Source organism: Leuciscus leuciscus (genome assembly GCF_965113295.1).
Source record: "Leuciscus leuciscus genome assembly, chromosome: 7".
NCBI lineage: Eukaryota > Metazoa > Chordata > Actinopteri > Cypriniformes > Leuciscidae > Leuciscus > Leuciscus leuciscus.
The window spans coordinates 28,799,633-28,821,779 of NC_138731.1; the positions used below are offsets into that span (position 1 = coordinate 28,799,633).

Genomic DNA, 22,147 nt, shown 5'->3' on the forward strand with positions numbered 1-22,147 from the left:
CAGAAAGAAGTGAGTGGTGGGAGGGAGGGAGATTGATACCAGATAAGAGAAATGAGGCTCTTTTATTGGGTCAATAAGTGTGTCATCGCCCCGGTGAAGCCACATGAGGGCAAACAGCCCACTTTAAAAGCAGTTCTGTCACCAATCAATTACAAACCAGACCATCATCCTGCACTCACATAACAGAATATGACAGAAACAAAACGATCAGTCAAAAACCAGTCCAAAGTACCAAGAGATTGGAAACAAACAGTACAACTTGAAGGTTAATTGAAAGTACTTGTCCTTTGAATGACAACAGGACTATTAATGCATCCATCTGCCCATCTTTTCTTTGTTAGAGCTGGTGTATGTGCATAATATGTCTCTAAACGTCACTTGAACGGAATGTGTGGGCGCAGCTTGTTTGAACCCTGCTGCTGTTTATGCTGCGGGCTTCAAGCTGCGCTAAGAGCGAGACTTAGAATGCAATTACTGAGCTTACAAGCCATTGTGTACTTGAGCGTGCATGTGCACGTGCCTAACTGGATTTCCGTCTACAAACATATAAGCTATCACTCGCCTATCCAAAGAGGGAGACTGTTAAATGCTGAAGTCATTGGAAAGGGAAGCTATGGAAGGATGCCAATCACAAATGAACGCATCTGTCGGAGGTGATATCATCATTGACTTGAAACAAATATTGATGAATGTTGGCAGTGAGGTCAACATGGAGGTGAGACAACAACTTCTTAATTGAGCATTGGACGCCGTTTGAAGCAATCGCACAATTCTAGCCAGACATTACATTTGTCTCTTTCACTTTCACTGTCAATATACATGTTACGGTTATCAAGCCTGAGGAGAGTGACAAATAAAGCGCACAGTTGTCTATCAGAAGGCTGTTAGAAATCTGTTTACGCCTCTGCATAGCTTTTTATCTCACACTTGCAACATAATTGCAACATAATTTCTTGCAAACTACAACTTTATATCTCAGAATGTGTCTTTATGGGGCGGTTTCCCGGACAGGGTTTAAATTAAACCAGGAGTAGGCCTTAATCTCTTTTTTCTTTTCTTTTTTTTTACATAAACAGAGTACATCACACAATTACAGATACCATTGGAATATCACATATACAGTATGTAATTAATTCTGTCTCTCTTGTTCATAGAAAGGACCATACAGCAAACAGAGACAGAATAAGGTTAATTCTAAGTTAAGTGTTACAACCCCTTGGCTCAAGGAGCAGCAACATGAAGGGAGAGTCCACTTGGATCGTCACATAAGCAATAATAAAAAGGAAATATACTATGGATCTGTCATATGATGCAAATTACGTCCAAACAGCATTCAGCATGAGAGAATAAAACAATGACAGAAGTATAAACAATAAACAAGAACGGCCTTAATCTCTGTCCAGGAAACCGCCCCTATATCTCGCAATGTGACTTATTTTTAACTTCCAGTTGTGACTTGTATCTTGTATCACAGCATGACAATTTCTTGTAATTTTGGCTTTATATCTTACAATATGACTTAAAACAAATATTACATCACATTTAATGTGACTATTATTAAACTTTAAAAGTTTCAAAGTTTTTTTTGTTGTTGTTGTTGTTGTTGTTTTTTACTGTGATGTAGCAACAGGCTTCCATAGAAATTCTGACAATTTAACAGCTTTAAGAATTTGAATTAAATACATCATGTAGGCCTATCATTTTATGTAATAGCGACTAGCAGTTTTTTTTAAGTTCTTAAAATCGAAACAGATGTGTACGTGCACAAATACACAGAAACACAAAATCCTCTGAAAAAAAATGTGTTCTTCCATTTTCTTCTTTTGTGCGAGTCACTCAAGTACAACAAGAGAAAATGAAGGGGCATCAGAGAAGTGGAGTGGAAAAAGGTTTAGAGGATATAGATTGACTGAATAGGGCTATTCATTTATGGGTGATTACAAGCACAGAGCTGTTTGGAGTATTAACTACCTTAGCCCTGCTCAGTCACTGGAGAGACGACACAGAGTTTAAATGATGGAAAGAAATAACAATAAGGTTCAAACAAATGATACCATTAGAAATCAATCAAATTGAGTAGATGTAAAAAAGAAAGACAGATAAATAGAAATAAGTAAGGGTGTCAGGCGCTGTGTAGGCTGTAGTAAGTGCACGATCATAAAGGATATCAAAGGAGCCTTTAATAGTAAATTCCACTAGAATCACAGGGAAGAAGCTCAGGGAATAACCATCCATAACATAAACAATACCGTACAATAAAATATAGGAGACTGAGGGCTTAAATACAAGGGAGAGTAATCAACTGAACAGAAACAGGTGTGTAGAACTAATTAACAATCAAAGAAACTAACTAGGGAACACAGGCAAACCAGAACCGGGAAAACTGTTCTGGACACAAAACACAATGGTTGTGTCCAAAATACTCTCTGAGTCTTTTCTTAATTTGAATAAGTAATTTCTTCACAACCACTAAAAAAGTAAGTTCTATAGTATAAATGTGTGTATGTAATCTGTAGGCCTATGTACTACATTCGATCTACCAGCATCGGTTACATCGCTTCACTGCCATTCATAAATCCTCTACCGTGACCTCATGGGATAGTAAAGTGTCCATCATGTACACTTCAGAATCTCACCAGAAGAAGTAGGCAATGACCAGTATTGTGAATTCGTACATACTTCTTTTGTCACATACTGATTTTCGTCAACTAGGCATATATAGTAGGAAAGTATGTGATTTCGGATGGAGCCAATAAAACTAAGCCAAAACAGAACGTACTTGTTACAAAGAGAGAGAGAGAGAGAGAGAGAGAGAGAGAGAGAGAGAGAGAGAGAGAGAGAGAGAGAAACAGTTCAAACAGCACTGACAGAAAACTCTATAAGAGTCACTATAGCTACACGTCACTTCAACACACATCTTTAGATGTCATTCCTCTCAAAGACAGAGGGTGAGGACCGTTCTGGGTGCCCAGAACCTCTGAATTGAGAAAATATACTCTGAGGATCTTGAAGATACAATGGATGATGATTAAAAATGCATAATACTACTATTCAAAAATTTGGGGTTGGTACGATTTTTTAAAAATGTTTTTGTAAGTCTCTTACCCTCACCAAGGCTGTATTTATTTGATAAAAAAAAAAAAACAGTCAAATCTGTAACACTGTGAAATGTTATTACAACTAAAAACTGTTTTCTATTTTAACATATTTTAAAATGTAATTTATTTCCTGTGATGGCAAAGCTGAATTTTCAACAGCCATTATTCCAGTCTTCAGTGACACATGATCCTTCAGAAATCATTCTAATATGCTGATTTTGGTGCTCAAGAAACATTTCTTATTAGCAATGTTGAAAAAGGTTGTGCTGCGTAATATATTTGTGGAAACTGATACTTTGCAGGATTCTTTGATTAATCATTCATACAACTAAATGTCTTTCTGAAAAAAGTATTAATTTATTTTTAACAGTACTATATTTCAGTAACTATATTTTGCTTTTCTAGAATATTTTAATATACATTTATAAACAGTATTCTTATATTAAACAAAGAAAAAAATAGTAAACCCAAAAAGTCAATAAAACAAAAACAACAAAACAATCTTCCACTCTACCATTTGTTTGCCATTGGATGGACACAGCAATGTTTTAAAAGAGTTATACCCTTCAAGAAGTTTAGCACATTCCTAGGACAGAAGAATTCACTCTGCTGAATCTATAAACAGTGTCGATGATGAAAAAATCAATCTACAATATAGAGACTGTACAATACAATTGATACTTGTTTCTTTTTGGTCGAGTGAGCACAGCTTTCCTTTTGAGAGATGAGGATACATGCAGACAGAGCGGGCTGCTCTGGAACACAAGCAGCGCTGCCACTGCAGTCTCAGAGCACTGAAGAAGAGGCCAACACTGTTGACAGAGCACTAACAGATTCAGACCACAGTATCTACCTTGTGATTTGTCATTTGCAAGTGCGGAAACTGATTGCTAATTGGCTTAAAAAACAAGTTCCCTGCTGTTTTTGATTTTATTTAATTTTTTTACCTTCCATTATTATTTCCTCTATGCCTTTGACCCTATTATTACTGTGTGCATGCCAGATCCATCCTGGAGTATACAGAACAGAGAGAGAGAGAGAGAGAGAGAGAGAGAGAGAGAGAGAGAGAGAGAGAGAGAGAGAGAGAGAGAGAGAGAGAGAGAGAGAGAGAGAGAGAGAGAGAGATCAACATTTTACCACGCATGAAACATGACAGCCCGTGACGGGAGTTGTTGTCAAAGCTCATAATTCAGTTGAGTGATCATAACCAGAAATGGGTGTCACAGTGTGTTCTTGAGCACTTGAGAGGGTGTTCGGCAGTCTATTTCAGATCTAAGTCTCCAGAGCACTGTCTCTGTCAACATCCCAAAGAACCCAACCCCTTTGACAGTCCATGAGGCATATACTTGTCTATAGAATAATAACTCGTACAATTGACCATTGCTTATGTCTGCTTGTATAGGCCTGATTTCATTTTCATTAGGGGTACCATGAAAATGTATCATGTACATTTTAATTTTTACTTTTGTTCATTGCGTGTTAACAAAAAAAAAGAAAGAAATTTCAGACGTTCGATACATACTGTAGGACGTGTGTCCACCAAAGCGTTTTTGTCGGCTAGTAATTTTCCAATTGTTTTCAATGGGAAGGCTGCAGGGTTTTTTTTACAACGGCAGCAGTGTGACGAGGCGCTGAGCAACTATTTCATGCTGAGTGCTGAGCGCTCGCCGTTTTATCCCCCGCCTAGAGTAGAATGTTCAACTTTGGGTAAAATGCATCACTGTCACTTTTTAGCCAGCCGTCCAATCACAGTGGAGGAGGGGCGGGACAAATACGACCAACCGCAACATCCTGTTGGGACAACGGCAACAGACGACAAAAACAAATTTGTTTGTTTGTTTTATTTATTAATAGAGCGCAATTAAAACAATGGAACGTTGAACAATGTGCTGTACAATCATGCATGTAATAAAATGACACACAAACAGTAGCCAGCCAACAATGCATGCAACCAACATTTTACAAATATAAAAAGACAACAAGAGCCAATTTGTTACATCAATCTGTCGAGCCAAATGCTAATGATATTAAGAGTAATTTCAATTTTCTTTTAAAAGAGCCCAACGAAGGTGATCATCTAAGATGTAAATGTAAGCTATTCCAACACTTAGGAGCCACCTAGCAGTAATTGTAAGCGATTTAAAGGGCACCTATTATGCAAAATTCACTTTTACATGGTGTTTGAGCATAAATATGTGTTGGCAGTGTGTGTATACAATCACCCTATAATGATAAAAATCCACCAAGTGCTTTTTTTTTTTAAATCCCCATAAATCTAAATCATAAGCACTGTCTCAAGCCAATTCTGGGCAAAATGACGTCACTTTGCACAGGCCGCCCCCACGACTGTTGACGGACACTGCCGTTTTAGCATAGGCCCGCCCTGAATGAGCTGTACCATTGTTTCAACATTGGAGCAGCTGCGACAACAATGTCTCTTAAGCAACTCAGGTATTTTGTTGTTGGATGTAAGAGTGAACATAACAGTCTTCATGTACTCCTGACATCAGAGCCACTGAAGACGCAGTGGATTAGTTTGTTTGTTTGTTTGTTTTTTTAGGGAATGCGCCCCCACATACCTAAATGCGTTTGTTTGCGTGAATCATTTTACACCAGACTGATTCGTGAACGAGGGTCAATACAAAGGGACAATACAAAACACAGGCTTTGCTAAAAATGTGTTACTCAAGGATGGATCAGTACAACTGTTCGTGATCCAGCTTACAGTCTTCGGAGCGATACTGGTCACGAGTAATGAAAGGGAGAGCGCACACTTTATTACAGTTCATTCATAGGAGTTGTTTTACAGATTTAAAGTTTACCAGTTTATTAAGCAACCCCCGAAAAGGAATAAAGTCTTTATATATTTGTTTACTGTTAGTTGTAACAAGTGTTTTTGTGTAATTCGCTGTGTATGTTGTATGTGCAAAGGAGAGAGAGAGAGAGAGAGAGAGAGAGAGAGAATTAATGGATAAGACTTTAATGCGCACTTCTCGTACTGTGATTTATTCAGCTCAAACAGTGATTTTCTGGAGGGAAAACGGATGCTTCATCTTTTGTGTGATGTACAATAAACTTCATAACACTCATCAATAAAGTTTTTGGCATCATTCAGACGGGGTCCGCAAGAGCCCGACCGATAAAGGATTTTTAAGGGCGATACCGATACAAATATTTGGTGATTTAAAAATCTGATATTCCGATATATCGGCCGATTTATATATTTTTTTTTAATCCAGAAACGTGTAACAAAACATGAACAGATTTTCCCTAACATTAGTTATTTGTAGTTATTTAAGAGTCCTCAGCCTTACTAAAATAATATAATGCAGTTTAAAAAAATAATAATAATAATTTAAATTAACTTTATTGTCACAACAGAACAGAATATATTAAAGTTCTGATAAATATAATGTATACTAAAAATACAAACTTAAGATATGAAACTTAAAGTCCTTTGAACAAAAAAAATCAACTATTATTATTAATATTGACAGTAATCATTTTTTAAAAATCAATGATGATGATGATATTATTATTATCTTCATCATTTGTATTATATTAAAGTCCCTGTAAAGGCAATTCTACAAAAAAATTCTAAACACATTATAAGTGCTAGAAATGTATTGCTAAAACATATTACAAAGACTGAGAACTGTGAAGTACTAAATTGTGGAGTTAGACCGTTAAACAGTTTTTCACCATTGCTGTGAGCCGGAATTTTTGGGCGGGGCTAAAACGGGGGATTGATGACGCACTGCGACCCCCTGAGCTTGATTGGGCCCCTACTTGATGACGCTCGGAGTCACTAAGCCTATCGCCGCTCAATCGCGAGTTACTATCAGACAGCCTAAAGTTTGCTAGCTACTATGCCCACGGCTCTGGCTATGCCTTCGTCATGTAAATGCGTATTTCCTGGATGCAATCAACAGATCGGTGTCCTTATTTAAATTTCCGAAAAATGATCATATCAAGAAGAGGTGGATTAATCTTGTGAAGAGCTAACGTTACCTTGATGGAGAGCTGATGATCACCACCACACCCGCCTCTGTAGAGATCAGGATAGTTTACTTTCGTCGGAGACAACTGGAATTCACTGATAATAATCCGCTGTTACTGGTGAATGGGGCCGAACCGACTATCTCCCGCTGTCCGCCTCGGCCTTCATCCTCCCGTCGCGCCGACATGCACGAGCTGTGCGCGAGTCATATTTCCCGCGAGTGGGCGTGGTTTCAGCGCAGCCAGCGGACACGCCCCCAGCGTTTGAGAGCTGAGACTACTGCTCATTTTTTCGAGATTTTGATAGCTTATTTTATTTACTTGGCGGCTTTTTTAATCATTCAAATTAGGCTGGGTGGCTAATAACACATTTTTCGGTGGCATGACAAACTCAGAACACATACTTAATTTTGACTTTACAGGGACTTTAAACAAGACAAAGGTCACTCCTAATTCTATCCATCTATTCCATCAAGCTAACGTTACAACAAACTCATTTTTTTCATCATTTGCTGCCTGCCTTCTAAAATCTACTACTTAGTGATGCACTAAATACATTATGTGAGGTAATTAACACATGGTTACCGAGTCGATCATTCCCTGGGATGCGTTTTCATGAAAATCGAATGTAAAGACTTTTATCTCTAAAAACAGATGATCTTATAACGCTAGTATATGGGGCACAGAGTAAGTAAAAGTAAATCGCTAGTTAATACCACTAACAAGGCTCAAAATAGCCTCACACTAACACGGTAGCATAATGAGGGTCCCTACATGCAAAACGAAGCATTGAGAACTTTGTAAGTGTACAGACAGTTTAATAAGAAGATACTTTATAAAGACAGTACATTACTCGTTTACAGGCATCATCTAGGAAAACAGTCTCGACTAATCGAGTCACGAACGCCGTGCTACGTTAGATTTCACAAACGTAATTCCTATGGACCAGCTCACTTAGCACGGCGTTCGTGACTCGATGCAGTATATATTCTCTCTGTAGGCATTATAGTCCGACTCCAAGTTCGAACTGAACACCACTGACATTTCAGTGCATGAGATTATCCTGTTTGTTTGTTGCATGAGCTCTTGAAGTCCCAACATCTTCTTGAAAGGGGGCCGTGAGCAGCAGCTCATTTGCATTTAAAGGGATACACACAAAATACAGGCGTGCTTTTGCTTATCCTCAAAAAGTGGCAATTTTAACATGCTATAAAAAATGATATCTGGGGTATTTTGAGCTAAAACTTCACATAAACACTCTGGGGACATCAGAGACTTATTTTACATATTGTAAAAAGGGGCATAATAGGTGCCATTTAACAGTGATTGGCTCTTACAAGGAATTACAATAGTCCAGATATACAGAAATAAAAGCATGAATAATCTTCTCCAAGTTACTAGATGACAGAAACGGTTTTTCCTTTGCTATTAATCTCAGATAAAAGAAACAGGATTTAACCACAGAGTTGATCTGTTTATCAAATTTCAGACAGTCATCAAACTGCACCCCAAGATTATTAACCACCGATTTGCAGAATGGAGATACATTTCCCATATTAGACAGATTTTGGGTCCCAAACCAGATTATTTCAGTTTTGCTTTCATTTAAATAAATATAAATTCCATAATTTAACATCATGTAAAAAGTTTAGTAATGACTCAATTGACCTCCTGTCCTGTTTTCATAGAGGTAGGTACATGGGTACAAATGGGTTAATTATCCATGCCTTTGAAAAATAGAACTTTGAAAAATAAAACTTAAATGTAACCTAAAAGTAACCTAAAGTAATCTAAAAGTAACATATAAAGTGAAAACAAAATTAGACCAAGAACAGAACCATGCGGAACACCACAAATCAATGAAGCAGATTTGGAGTAAAGTTGACCAATATTAACCATTCAAGATCCATACCCCGAATAGGCCTACCTACAGTCTTTTCTAGCACAACAATGGAACAAAATCATTGAAAACAATAGCCAGTGGAAATACTTTGCAAATACTTATCGACTTTTTTATCTGGAAAAATCAGATAGTAACACTTCTGTGGATATTTCTTAAATAGCACATGTCTCAACTGAAAAAAAGCACTCTCAAGCGCCCACAGCAAAGCATTTTCAGAAGAGTACTGGCATTTTCCGCTGGCTAAAATTCTTTGGTGGACACACGGCCTTATGAAGTGTACTCTAGGATGGTGCAAACTGTTAGACTCAGTATTCTGAAAATCTGACTGACCTCTCAACATTCATACAGCAGCAAACCACTCAACATCAAACTACGTGAACTGTTAACTATTTCTAAAAGACCTACGCAGAAATTTTAAAACATGCTTAAACAATATTGTTACACATTCATGTTAGCTAACTCTCAATCCCTCTTTATTTCTTTAACTTTATTTATTTATATCTTGTTAATTTTCTTTCAAATCAATGTATTCATGATAGGCCTATACAGTTTAAGTGCATGTGCTTCACAAGGGCTTGTTTCTGAAACTCTTATATACATTTAGCTATTATTATTATTGAAATATGCCTACTTAATCTTAAATTACAACACAGGTATATTCAGAAGTTAGAAGAAAAAAAACGGCAGTGCATATAGTAGTAATGACCCATGTTCTACCTCTGTGGGGATATGGATCCTGACAATATCTGATTGATTACCTCATTTTATTTAGCTGGTGATTAATTCTAATGTCCTATCTGTTAAGCTTCAATACATTATGTGCATCGGACATAAGCGCCAGCTAAAGGAATGAAAACGAAGAATTACTCGGGGACGTTGGATCTGTTTAGCCCGAGTCTCTCATATTTCCCGGGGAGAACATAGCAACACCGCGGTCCCTTCACTATGGTAAAAACAAGGCGTGTGCCCGTCGGCAGTGAATAAATGTGCTGCGGTGGGAATATTTCACAAGTAGCTTTATAAAGTGTAATTTCTGCACGTGATACATTCCTGCACTTCCATTCAAACGGTACTACTATCGTTCGTTCGTTCGTTCATTCTTACCCATTTTCCGCTGTCTAATTTGCTATGTTGGAGAACACACGTCCATCCTACATCACTCTACAAAAGATTATTTACTCCAGATTTCGAGCTCGAACCGAACCGATTCAAGTGGAGGCAGAATCGCTGCAGTCAGTTTCCACCATCCCGACCGGCTCCGTTAGGCCCTTAAAAAATCTAAAAATAGCTTTAGGAAAAACCACAGCCTAAGCCTGGGGACTAAGGCAGGCTCCTTCACTTTTTATGTAAGCGAAGACACCTCGGTTGTGTCATTGATTTCCTAACACTTGACTTCTGAACATCTCACTTCTGAACATCTCACTCCTGAGCATATCTATAGATAGATAGATAGATAGATAGATAGATAGATAGATAGATAGATAGATAGATAGATAAAGCAAAGTTCAGTCCCTAAAAAATGAATTTTTGCATTCCATGTGGAAAATCATACTGGTCTGAATACATGAGGGTGAGTAAATAATTACAGAATTTTTTTTTGTTTGTTTTTTTTGCATGAATTCGTCAACACATCAATATAGTCATGCTGATGTGAAAGGTATCTCACCACTGGCATGTTTGTTTTGAGCTGCTAACTGCTGTTTACAACTGAGACAACTGTTAAAGGGATAGTTCACCCTAAAATGAAAATTCTGTCATCATTTACTCACCCTCAAGTTGTTCCAAACCTGTATAAGTTTATTTCTTCTGTTGAGCACAAAAGAAGATATTTTGAAGAATAGTTGACGGGCCCCATTGACTTCCATAGTATTTTTTTTCCTTACTATGGAAGTCAATAGCTACCGTCAACTGTTTGATTACCAACATTCTTCAAAATATCTTATTTTGTGCTCAACAGAAGAAAGGAACCCATACAGGTTTGGAACAACTTGATGACAAAAAAAGCATTTTTGGGATGAACTATCCCTTTAAGTGCTGGGAACTTAAAGGGACAGCTCGTCCAAAAATGAAAATGTTGTCATAATTTACTCATCAGCATGTTGTTCCAAACCTGTATAACTTTATACTCTCTGAGGAACACAAAAGAAGATAAAAGATGATTTAAAGAATGTTGGTAACCAAATCATTTTGGTTACCATTGACATCTATTGTATGAACAAAAACACTGAGGCATTTATCAAAACATCATCTTTTATGCTCCACTAAAGAAAGTCATACATGGTTGTGAGGTTGAGAAAATGACAACTGAATTTTAATTTTATGGGGTGAACTACCCTCTCAAGGTCCGTGTCATTAGTATACAATCTGTGGTTTACTGTCTGTACACTATATCTTTGTGTATATTGTGTCTGCTGCTGGTGCACTGTAATTTCTATTGTGGCTCTATCAACAACAGTTATCCCAACATCTGCATGATTAGTGCAGGCCTCTTTGCCAAAACTAGCTTCATATCTCTGCAATGACAGACAAGCCCTTTGCGACAATCTGGAGGGGCACCCACCTTACAGATCTGGAAGTGCTCGGACATCAGCGTTTCCTGGATCTCCAGCTCGCGCGGTGTTGGTGCCGCACTGGGGGTCCCAGCCGCACTGCCGCACGCGGGAGATCCGCCTGGATTCACAGGCGAAGAAGTGGTCAACCCGTCCAAAACCTTCCGGAACTTCTTCATCTTTATCCTTGTGTTTACACTTCAACGTTTCTCTTGGAAAATCACAAAACGTGCCGTCGAGACGCTTAAAACGGCATAGGAGATGATGCGGCTTCAGACGAATTCAGACTCCTCGTTTCTTCTTCCTTTCAGGATTTTATGTGCACCAAAAGTCGCAGAAGAACCTCATTTTCCAAAGCAAGGCTGATGATCACAAATAAAGTAGATGAATTGGGGGGAAAGGCGAAGAGAGGTTCAGTGCGCATTAAAGCCTGAACCAGGCTGGAGAACAACCAAGAAACTTCATGGCACTTACGCAGGACGGTATCACATCCAACTAGCCAACATTCTCAGAAGCCATGCCAGAAACATATCAAAGTACAATCGACTTTGGTGAATTTATTATTATTATTATTTTCGAGACTCAATAGCGGTACACACCAAAACTCACGCTGAGCGTTTGTGGTTTGGGATCCCAGGCGCAGGGGAGACACGCTGCAGAGGAGCAGCGTATAGCGACGAGCCAACGTCGAAAATGGGTCACAAACTGCCGGGAAAAGAAAGGAAATTCACGGCCTGACAGGTTTTCTGTGAAATCCCCTTCTCTATTTCTTTCTTCTAAGTTATTTGGAAGGAGAGGAGGCGAGTACCCTCGACCCGAACCCTGAATATCTCCCGCAGTCGAGTGTGAGCTGCTGTCCAAGGTGCTGAATGATCGAGCGAAACAAAGCCACACCCCTCTATGTTCTAATTGGACCATGTGCCACGGCCCTGCTGTAATCCCCGCCTTTAAGCAGCAGCGATTGGACCATGTGCTTCAGAAACCACAAACAATAAAATAGTTATTTAATTACTTGCACAATTTTTTTAAACTTTACTTAAACATTATTACTTTTAATGCAGCAAACGTACCGTTGCAATTCAAATGTACAGTCATTTTTCATGCCAATAAAGCACATTAAATTGAACTGAATGTTAGAAATTAAAAACACAGATGACCACAAATAACATTATACTGGCCTCGAATTTGGCATCGGTATATCATAACGTCCTGCAGTTAATTTAACATTTTAGAGGTGTAGTCTTTTATTGTTAAATGACTAGTCTAAGAACAACTGAAAAACATTAATATTCGCAAAAAAAAAAAAAAAAACAGTATTGTACAGAAAAATTAAAAATTAAATGTTAGACCAAACTAAGGGAGACACTTCACAAGCGGAGAGTAGTGGTTGCATTATTGTTCTCTGGTTATGGCCACACACTATCCATCCTGTTCATAATTCCTTTGAGAGGCAGCGGTGGCCTCGAGGGGGCGCTGTGATGTGCATCTCGCAGATGCAGATTACATAAACGCTTACATCATCCCTCCCATGGGCACGGTTTATTCCATTCAGTCTTTTACCCTGAAATCTGCTCATGTTGAAGATACCTGCTCCAGAGATTTTGATGCTCATGATGCTCCTGTGAATTTTATTCGGAATCTTTGATTAGATATATTAGAAAAGAAAAGAACAAATAGAACAAAAGAAGCTATGATGGATCCAAACCTTTTTTTATTTGCTTCATTTGTTGAGTGTGTTATATAGACATCTGAATAGACTATAAATATATTCAATAGAACATGATATAGGCTACTGAAGATTAAGACAAGCAGTCAACAGCTTTGCATAGACGGCAGGCAATAGTGACGCCAAGATGCAAGACAAAATTTAGTTTGTTGTCCTGTTTGGTTAAAAGCATTACATATACTTAATATATACAAATTATTTTTTATTTATAATCATTTAAAATATGCCTTTATTTTATATATATTCTGTTCTTTTGGATATCACGTAGTGTTCAAGTTCAAGCTAGAAGGAAGCTGATCACACCAAATATTGATTTATTTAGTGAAAAGAAGTTAAATGATAAAAAATATAGGCCTATATATTCTTTGTATTTAAGAAAATGCAGCATTTGTTCAAAGGTGGCTTAAAATTCACTGGTTTGTAAACACACACGTCGCACACACACACACACACACATTATATAATCTAGGTGCCTTAAATATCATATTGTGTACTAAAGTGATTTCAGTGTATTTCAAGTGCCTCAAAACCACTGTCAGTCTTTTGAGATCTTTGCGGGATATTTTGTAAGTTCCTCAGTGAACAGGGTGCCAACAGATACTTAGCTTTGGAATCAGAAACACTGCACACTCTTTCACTCATCTCACCATAGCTCAACAAGGAACGACAAGACTAGCAAAAGAGGGGATTTCGCAATTATCGTGATTATAGGGTACAAATATTATGCTTTCTAGCATTTTATCTTGACATTTTCAGTTATCTATTGCTTTGACTGTTTATAGGTTATAAAATTATAGATCGGGCTCAAGCTTCACCAATTAACAGGCTAGAAGCTCAGTAGGCTGCCACATGTAATTGCTTTTTAAAACCTCTTCATTAAATATACTTTTCATCATGAATGCCAAGGCCTCTTTATTGGCACATACCCCAGACAAGATTTTCTATGATTGTCTAAAAGGATGGAATCAGAGTCTGAACTTTAATGGTGAGAGAAACAAATAAAACATTTGTAGCCAAAACATTTATGGTCATTCTTTTAAATCTAATAAGGATTAAATTCTTCTGGCTTCTCGTGCTAATGCAGCTTGTTGCTTGACAAACATCCCCACATGGACAGTTTATCTAACTTATATTATTATGAGGCCTATCGTGACTGAGGCAAGCATGGTAGTGTTGCTAAAAGAACTCAGTAGGGGCCTTCTCCCTCTGCTGCTTAGTGGATGTATTACAGAAGAAATCCATTTGTTGAGAGGATTTGGGAGTGAGAAAAAAGCAAAATAATCCTCTTCATCACTCCCTCAGGGTGAGCAGCATCCAAGATAACGCAGCTGCCAAGACAACGGCACGGGGTGTGTGCTGCACTATGGGGCCGCTGCGTTAATCTTCCTGCTCGAACCTGCAGACACGGATTAGGGAACATAAACACGTCAGATATCCCATAGTGCAATGCAGCTGGAGAGTTTTGACTTGGCATTGCACTGATTAAAATATGATGTGGGAGAACATTAGCGAATAAAGAGAGGGATAATTTATTCACAAATTCAAAAGTGTGTATGAAATGAAACTAAAACAGGGACTGCAATCTGCTAGAATAATTGTTATACATTTGATCCCAGGTAGAAGTGACATATGGTATACTGAGATACTTGCCATAGCCGTGCCCTTGAGAAAGGCACGTTACACCATATGCCTCCAGGGTGGACTGCACATAAAATTGTTGTATTGTAAGCTGTTCTAGATAAAACATTTATGCTAAATTGCAAGCAAGCAAAAACCAGTGTTTAGACTTTACTGAGCACCTAATTCAAAATGCGACAGTCTCTATTATGTGTTTGACAGTCCCATCAGCGCCCATCTTGGCAAAACCCTCTGGCAGATTATTTTCTATGTAGCTACACATACCATTAAAGCTCCTATTTACTTGACTGTGGAAAGACTATCGACTAAAACGTCATTTTGAGCATTACATTTTCTCCTATTCATATTTATACAAATGGCCTGTCTCATATGTCTCATAATATCTTAAAGGGTTAGTTCACCCAGAAATGAGAATTCTGTCATCATTTACTTCCCCTCATGCATGTGGAAGGTGGGGAAGCTGCAAACCCGCTTCATGGGGAAGCTGCAAACCCGTAAATCTTTCGTTCATCTTCGAAACACAAATGAAGATTTTTGTATGAAATCTGGGCATTTTCTGTCCCTCCACAGACAGCTTTGCAAGTGACAATTTGACGCTTCAAAAAGTTCACAAAGAGATTGTAAAACGAATCCATATGATTTGAGCGGTTTAGTCCAAATTTTCTGAAGAGACACGATCAGATGAACAGATTGGATTTAGGCTTTTATTCACATATAAACATTGAATTTGCTGTCATAGAATGTCCTGTTTGTTAGTTTGGATGATACGGTTAAATATTTCCTCCTTAAATCACTTCAATGAACTACCAACCAGCCAACTAGCTACTATCAAGTTGAGTAGCAGCACACTAGAAAAACTCAAGTAGGCCTACGTTTAATCTGTACTTCATTTTAATTAGCTAAACCCGGACAAAGATCACTGACATACCAGCCCACAGCATGCCATGCTAATTCTCATTCATATTCACACTTGCTCAGACTGGGGACAAAACCAGGGGTGCTTTCACACAAAATGATCAGAACTGTCAGCAAGTCTTGAATTAAAACACCCTTAGAGATGTAAAAAGCTTGTCACCCCAGCTTAACAAAGTGTTCTGAATTGTGCATCCCCACTAGGCTTTGAGAGAGAGAAACAAATGGAAAACAGCCAAAGCAAATCTAACACATGGAGCTCAAGTTTATGAGTGTGCACAATATTGCTTGAGGTAAAGCAGGTGCTTTTCTCTTTCTCCATTCCAACATACTCTAACGTCACATCTTCAAATGAATAATTTAGCATTCACTAACCTGTGTTTCATACAATTAGAAATGCCACACTGTCCTGTCCTCAACAATTAGAATAAATGAGCCCCTTCCGTGGTCATAAATCAACTCATGGCCTACCGTTAGGAAAATGATTATTAAAATATAATTGTCAGGTCTTAGACAGCATGCATTGTGTAACTGTCCTTTACTCAGCCCTGCCGCTTACGATCAAGACGTTCAAAAAGGCCATTCACTCAAGATGACGCCGCAGTTTTTCAATTAGGGCAAAAATTTGACTTGAAATTTTAATTACTCTCGCACGTTGTTGCTAATGTGAGCACGTACCACGTGACAGGCAGGGTTTGAATATTCCCTTGTGAGAATATCCTGAATTGATTTTCATCTGGTCAGTGTAGGACAAAGTAAAGCCATGATGTTCAACACAAATTCTTTGTTTCAAATGCAAATACAAAGAAGCAAATTAATATTGATCACAAGCGTTAATCAGACATCATGTCTTTGAATATAGGCTAAGTCACAATTCAATCACAGTAAGTCAATGATGTGATATCACAACGGATTTGTTTATGTTTACACACGTATTTGTATCATATTTTGATCTTTACCTCTAAGATCCTGATCTTGATGACAACCTCCCATTAATAAAATGAAGCAGAAGAAACCTACAATTAGAAATACTAAAACATTTCTTCCTCATTCTGTGACATTTTAAGGTATATACTGTACTATGAAAGTTCATTAAAAGAAACTGAATAAATTAAAGAGTCTACAGTTTTATTCCTCAGAACAGTAATACATTTTTGCTTCAAACCTTTTCATTTACCACCAGTTGACCTCAGATCAGGTCAGCTACTTTTGTTTGTCTGCACTATCGATCTAACCGCCTACATGCCTGCATCATTTTTGGATGAGGATTTTTTTCCTCTGCCTCTGGGAAAAAAGGAGGGAAAAAAGAAAGTGAAAGAACAAAAATCAGAACACACACACACACACACACACACACACACACACACACACACACACACACACACACAGACACACACACACACACACACACACACACACACACACACACACACAAAGAAAAGGATCCAACCATTCATTTCGGCCCCTTTCATCAAAAATGAGTGTGAACAGTCTGAACACTGATGATTGAATTAGCGACAATGGTCGCGGCGAGAGCCTTAGCAAAGGACTTCATTCCAGCCTCACCACCTTCATCTTCACTGAGCCTAATGCACTTCTTCCACTTCTTCAGGCCCCACTCCATCCTTTAACGTGACCATTCACATATCATGCCATTAGCCCGTTCTTTCCTCTCATTTTCAAGACCCCTGTTAATTCGTCCTATTTCCATCATATTTTCATTACACAGAGCATATATCAGTGAACATGTCCTGACATGGAATCACTCTTGGACAAGAGCCCAGAATAACTGGGCATGACAATCAATGGAAGAAAAAAAAATTATACTGATAATTCAAACACAAATTTTAAAGTGTGGCTTAAGTGTCCAAATTCTTTTTGGACACTATATGCCTATGATTATAAGTAAATGAAGCTACAAACAGAAAATAAACAGGGAGAAAAATCATTCGGTGAATGTGAATATAGACTCAAGAATATGGATTACCTAAATTCTGTATACTGAGAAATTCAGCATCACCAGTGCTGAGTGAGAGTCTACATACTCACAGTGGAAATGAGAGATGGCAGTGTCAGGGCCGCTTGTTTTTGGATGTCACTGTGACAGTCTCATTGGGGTGAAGGGGGTGCATATCCTCTCTTTCTGTCACAACAGAATTTGTGTCACTATCCCACTGTCAACAGGGTGAGTCACCATAGCCTAAGATACTTGTCTGAACACAGAATGTATCAGTGACTCAAAACAGCTGCCTTACCATTTTTTCTACATTCATGTATTTCATTTTGAAAGTTTGGGCAGCACACATCAAAGGGCTCATGCCTTTTAAAAAGTACCTAAAACAATCCATTTTCATTAACATGGAGTAAAGGTTTTAGATGGTAATGCCAAGATACTTTGAATTATAGCATATTATGAAAGACTGCCTTATTTTGTATGGTACTCCAAGGTATAGGCTACCCAACACAAAGTTGGAAAACATATTTACCTGCTGCATGTGCAGGTGTCAACCTTAATGAATGCTTTATATCGCTGGGAAATGATAGTAGGTGTTGGCATGTTTGTTTCAATTGATTGTAAATATCCACTTCATTGAGCGCTTTTTTTGTTCTTTGTTTTCTAAAAGGTTGCGTTACTGTTTTATGGAGTGACAACATCCAAAGATTTAGTAAGTTGTTTAGTAAGAATGAGAAATCGCGAGCTGGTTCAGATCAGCTCTGTTGAACCCATTTGACCAATTCAATAATAAAGAACCGACCCAAAAGAGTGACTTGAATCGGGCATCTCAAGTCCTGAGGATGGCAGGAAACAAGGGACAGAAAACATGATTGCTGAAATGTGAGAGAAAAATGGCAATCCCCTTTTCCAGAAAAGGATTTATCCGTAAATTAATGGGGTTTGTACAGAGAAATTGGCTTGGCAATTCTGAGTATTTGCGATCACGTGGGAGTACACGTGGGAGTTCACTTATGTTTTTCCTAAACGAAGCGAAATGCTTAAGTAAATATATCAAAATATATGTTTTTATACGTAGGTTTGTTTTTGTTTTTATGTTGATCTGGCATTAAATGCAACAAAGTGACTGAACATCATGGGCGGCATCCGAAATCACATACTTCCCTACTAGTAAGTAAAACAGCATGTGAACATTGTGAATGTACTACTCTCAGATTCATACACAAATTATAGAACACGCTTTTTAGTGGTTGCGGAGTAAGTACTTATTTAAAACAAGTAGGCCTACCTACTTAAGAGAGTATGCGGTTTCGGACGCAGCCATTCATTTTCTGTGTGAGAAGGGCATTTCAGCCCACATTGTTTCAGCGTTATTTAGACAGTCAGCATTGTGACTGACATAACCAATAAAACCTTTTGAATTGGCTGTGCCGGGGTGGTTTGTCTGTCTTGGTTTGGTGGGGGGGAATTACACATTTGTCTACATGAACAGCAACAACCGTTGACAATGCAACAACATTAACCAAATTTGATGAAGGCCCTGTCTAAAAATGTATTTTGCCAAATTGCATGGCTTCGTAGTTAATAGACATGGACTGGAAACAACAAAAGTCCAATTAAGGCTTTAAGACCATTACGAAATAATGAATTTGAGGCATTGGAATTTATTCAGAGGTTAGGTGGAAATGACCCAGTCAACGCAATCCACCCTCTTTCACATTTGAATCACAAACAGCACTGTGAGCCCCAACTATACCTTTTACTAATTAGATCAAACTTTCAGTTGTCCATAGACAACAGCTGATTTAGTAAATCATCCCTCCAACATTTTTTACCAAAGTTCCATTAACATCAGTGCCCATCACAAGCCTTATGTAATTTACGACAGCTGATGAAGTTCCCATTTATCCAGCAAAGAGAAGTCTTCCAGGTCCAACCCATAGACAGGTATAGGGCACTTGTAATCGACTTAGAATTTACATAGGTCACATCAGTAATTGAGTAACAATGGTGCCAGAGACTTTGAGAGAAGGAACAGACTCCTCCCTTCAGGGACTTCTTTGATTTGCATATAAATGGGCGGGTAAACGCATGTCTGCCATTATCAGCCCGCCTGACTGGCTAAGAGGAAAGGTTAATGAGTGCCTGCCCCTTTTCGATTAGCATGGCAGCATGTGTTCCATTTCAGTGCAAAAGACAAACGTGACAATAGGTTGAAAAGAAAACATTTCTCTCATTCAGAGGCAATAAATGATAAACAACTCAAAAGACAAAGCAGAGAAAAACAATAGTAATTGTCTCCGATAAGACCTTGTTAACGTCAAAGTAGGCGTACCTGTGAAAAAGCAAACCAAGACTGCTAATGATGATCAGGATTATGCTTCTTACTGTTTACATTTATGCATTGAACAGGCTAGGCCCAGCAGAGCAGGCATTTATTTCAGATTAAGCAGCTGTTTTCACAGGGAAATCATATACCGATCTGTAATTCCAAAAGCTAGAAGGCCAAGTGGGAGGAAACGGCTTATTTTAGAGAAGCTATTCCAAGGATGTAGCTCTTTGTGTTACTGTCATTTGGTGCCTATGACTCACAGCTTTATGAAGTCATTACACAGCCCTCAATGTACGAAATGTACTTTGTACATGCAGAATGCATTGGCCACGTGGCAGTTTGTTTGGTCAGTGTATGAGTGCATTTATTTATTCAGCTTTCAGTGCTATGACAGCTGGTGCAGCTTAAGTAGCTCATCTGAGTAAAATTAGACCGGCTCCTTAAGTTAACGTCAACTAAGTTGGGCTACTGCAACCAAACAGACACTGGCTGCATCCGAAAACGTAGGCAGCTGACTTGTTGCCTTGCTGCCCTATCGGCAATGACTTTGCAAGCAGAAAGGTACTTTGCACATGAAGGTACCTCACAAAACTGATTTTGACAGACTTCTGAGGCAGCCTAACGGTTTAATGATCTACAGCAAAATAGAGAGAGATTTGGTGACAACTACGCAAATATTGAATTACTAAAATAGTAATTTCTTGCTTGACATCAAAAGTAATAAACATTTGTCAAAAACTTACATTTACACATGCACAAACTGACCACCAGCCACAACTTTCAGATGCCATCTTTCCTTTTTACCTACTCTGTCACCGAATGGAAAGCACAGGATTGTGGAATATCAAAGGCAGAGAAGGATACATCTCTGCTGCCTTCAAAAATCGATCAGATAAAGATATCTCAGGAGACGGGAAGTGAAGCTTACATTGGATTGGGACGTGCCTTACCAGCTAACAGGGAACGTTCCCATAACTTTCACTAACGTTTTGTAAAACTTATGTAAATGTTAGTAAAAAACTTTCCTGAAATAATGTTTCTGGAACGTTCTTAGAATGTTTATAGAGTTAAAATACATTCTCATAACGTTGAGAGAAAAACGTTCTTAGAACAAAGTTTTTAGAACGTCCTTGTGATGTTATTTGATCTTGACTGATGTTCTCATAATGTTGAGTAAAAACGTTCTTAGAACAACGTTCATGGAACGTCCTTGTGATGTTATTTGTACTTGACTGTACTTCACTCATAATGTTGAGTGAAAACATTCTTAGAACAACGTTCATGGAACGTTCTTGTGATGTTCTCATAATGTTGAGTCCTTGTGATGTTATTTGTACTTGACTGTACTTCACTCATAATGTTGAGTGAAAATATTCTTAGAACAACGTTCATGGAACGTTCTTGTGATGTTCTCATAATGTTGAGTCCTTGTGATGTTATTTGTACTTGACTGATGTTCTCATAATGTTGAGTGAAAAAGTTCTTAGAACAACGCTCATGGAACGTTCTTGTGATGTTTTCATAATGTTGAGTGAAAACATTCTTATAACAACGTTCATGGAACGTTCTTGTGATGTTCTCATAATGTTGAGTCCTTGTGATGTTATTTGTACTTGACTGTACTTCACTCATAATGTTGAGTGAAAACATTCTTAGAACAACGTTCATGGAACGTTCTTGTGATGTTCTCATAATGTTGAGTCCTTGTGATGTTATTTGTACTTGACTGTACTTCACTCATAATGTTGAGTGAAAATATTCTTAGAACAACGTTCATGGAACGTTCTTGTGATGTTCTCATAATGTTGAGTCCTTGTGATGTTATTTGTACTTGACTGATGTTCTCATAATGTTGAGTGAAAAAGTTCTTAGAACAACGCTCATGGAACGTTCTTGTGATGTTCTCATAATGTTGAGTCCTTGTGATGTTATTTGTACTTGACTGATGTTCTCATAATGTTGAGTGAAAAAGTTCTTAGAACAACGTTCATGGAACGTTCTTGTGATGTTCTCATAATGTTGAGTCCTTGTGATGT

At 38.1% G+C, this 22,147-nt stretch overlaps 1 protein-coding gene across 10 annotated transcripts in view; it reads right to left on the minus strand.

Moving 5' to 3' along the window:
- stxbp5l (syntaxin binding protein 5L) overlaps positions 1-12,405 on the minus strand; it is a 147,649-nt gene extending 135,244 nt beyond the window's left edge. For all 10 annotated transcript variants that reach the window (XM_082176359.1, XM_082176357.1, XM_082176356.1 and 7 more), the window contains exon 1: positions 11,561-12,405. In XM_082176359.1, coding sequence (XP_082032485.1) covers positions 11,561-11,728 — 168 coding nt within the window. In that variant the 5' untranslated portion in view covers positions 11,729-12,405. The remainder of the gene's footprint in view (positions 1-11,560) is intronic.
- Between the last annotated feature and the right edge of the window lie 9,742 nt (positions 12,406-22,147).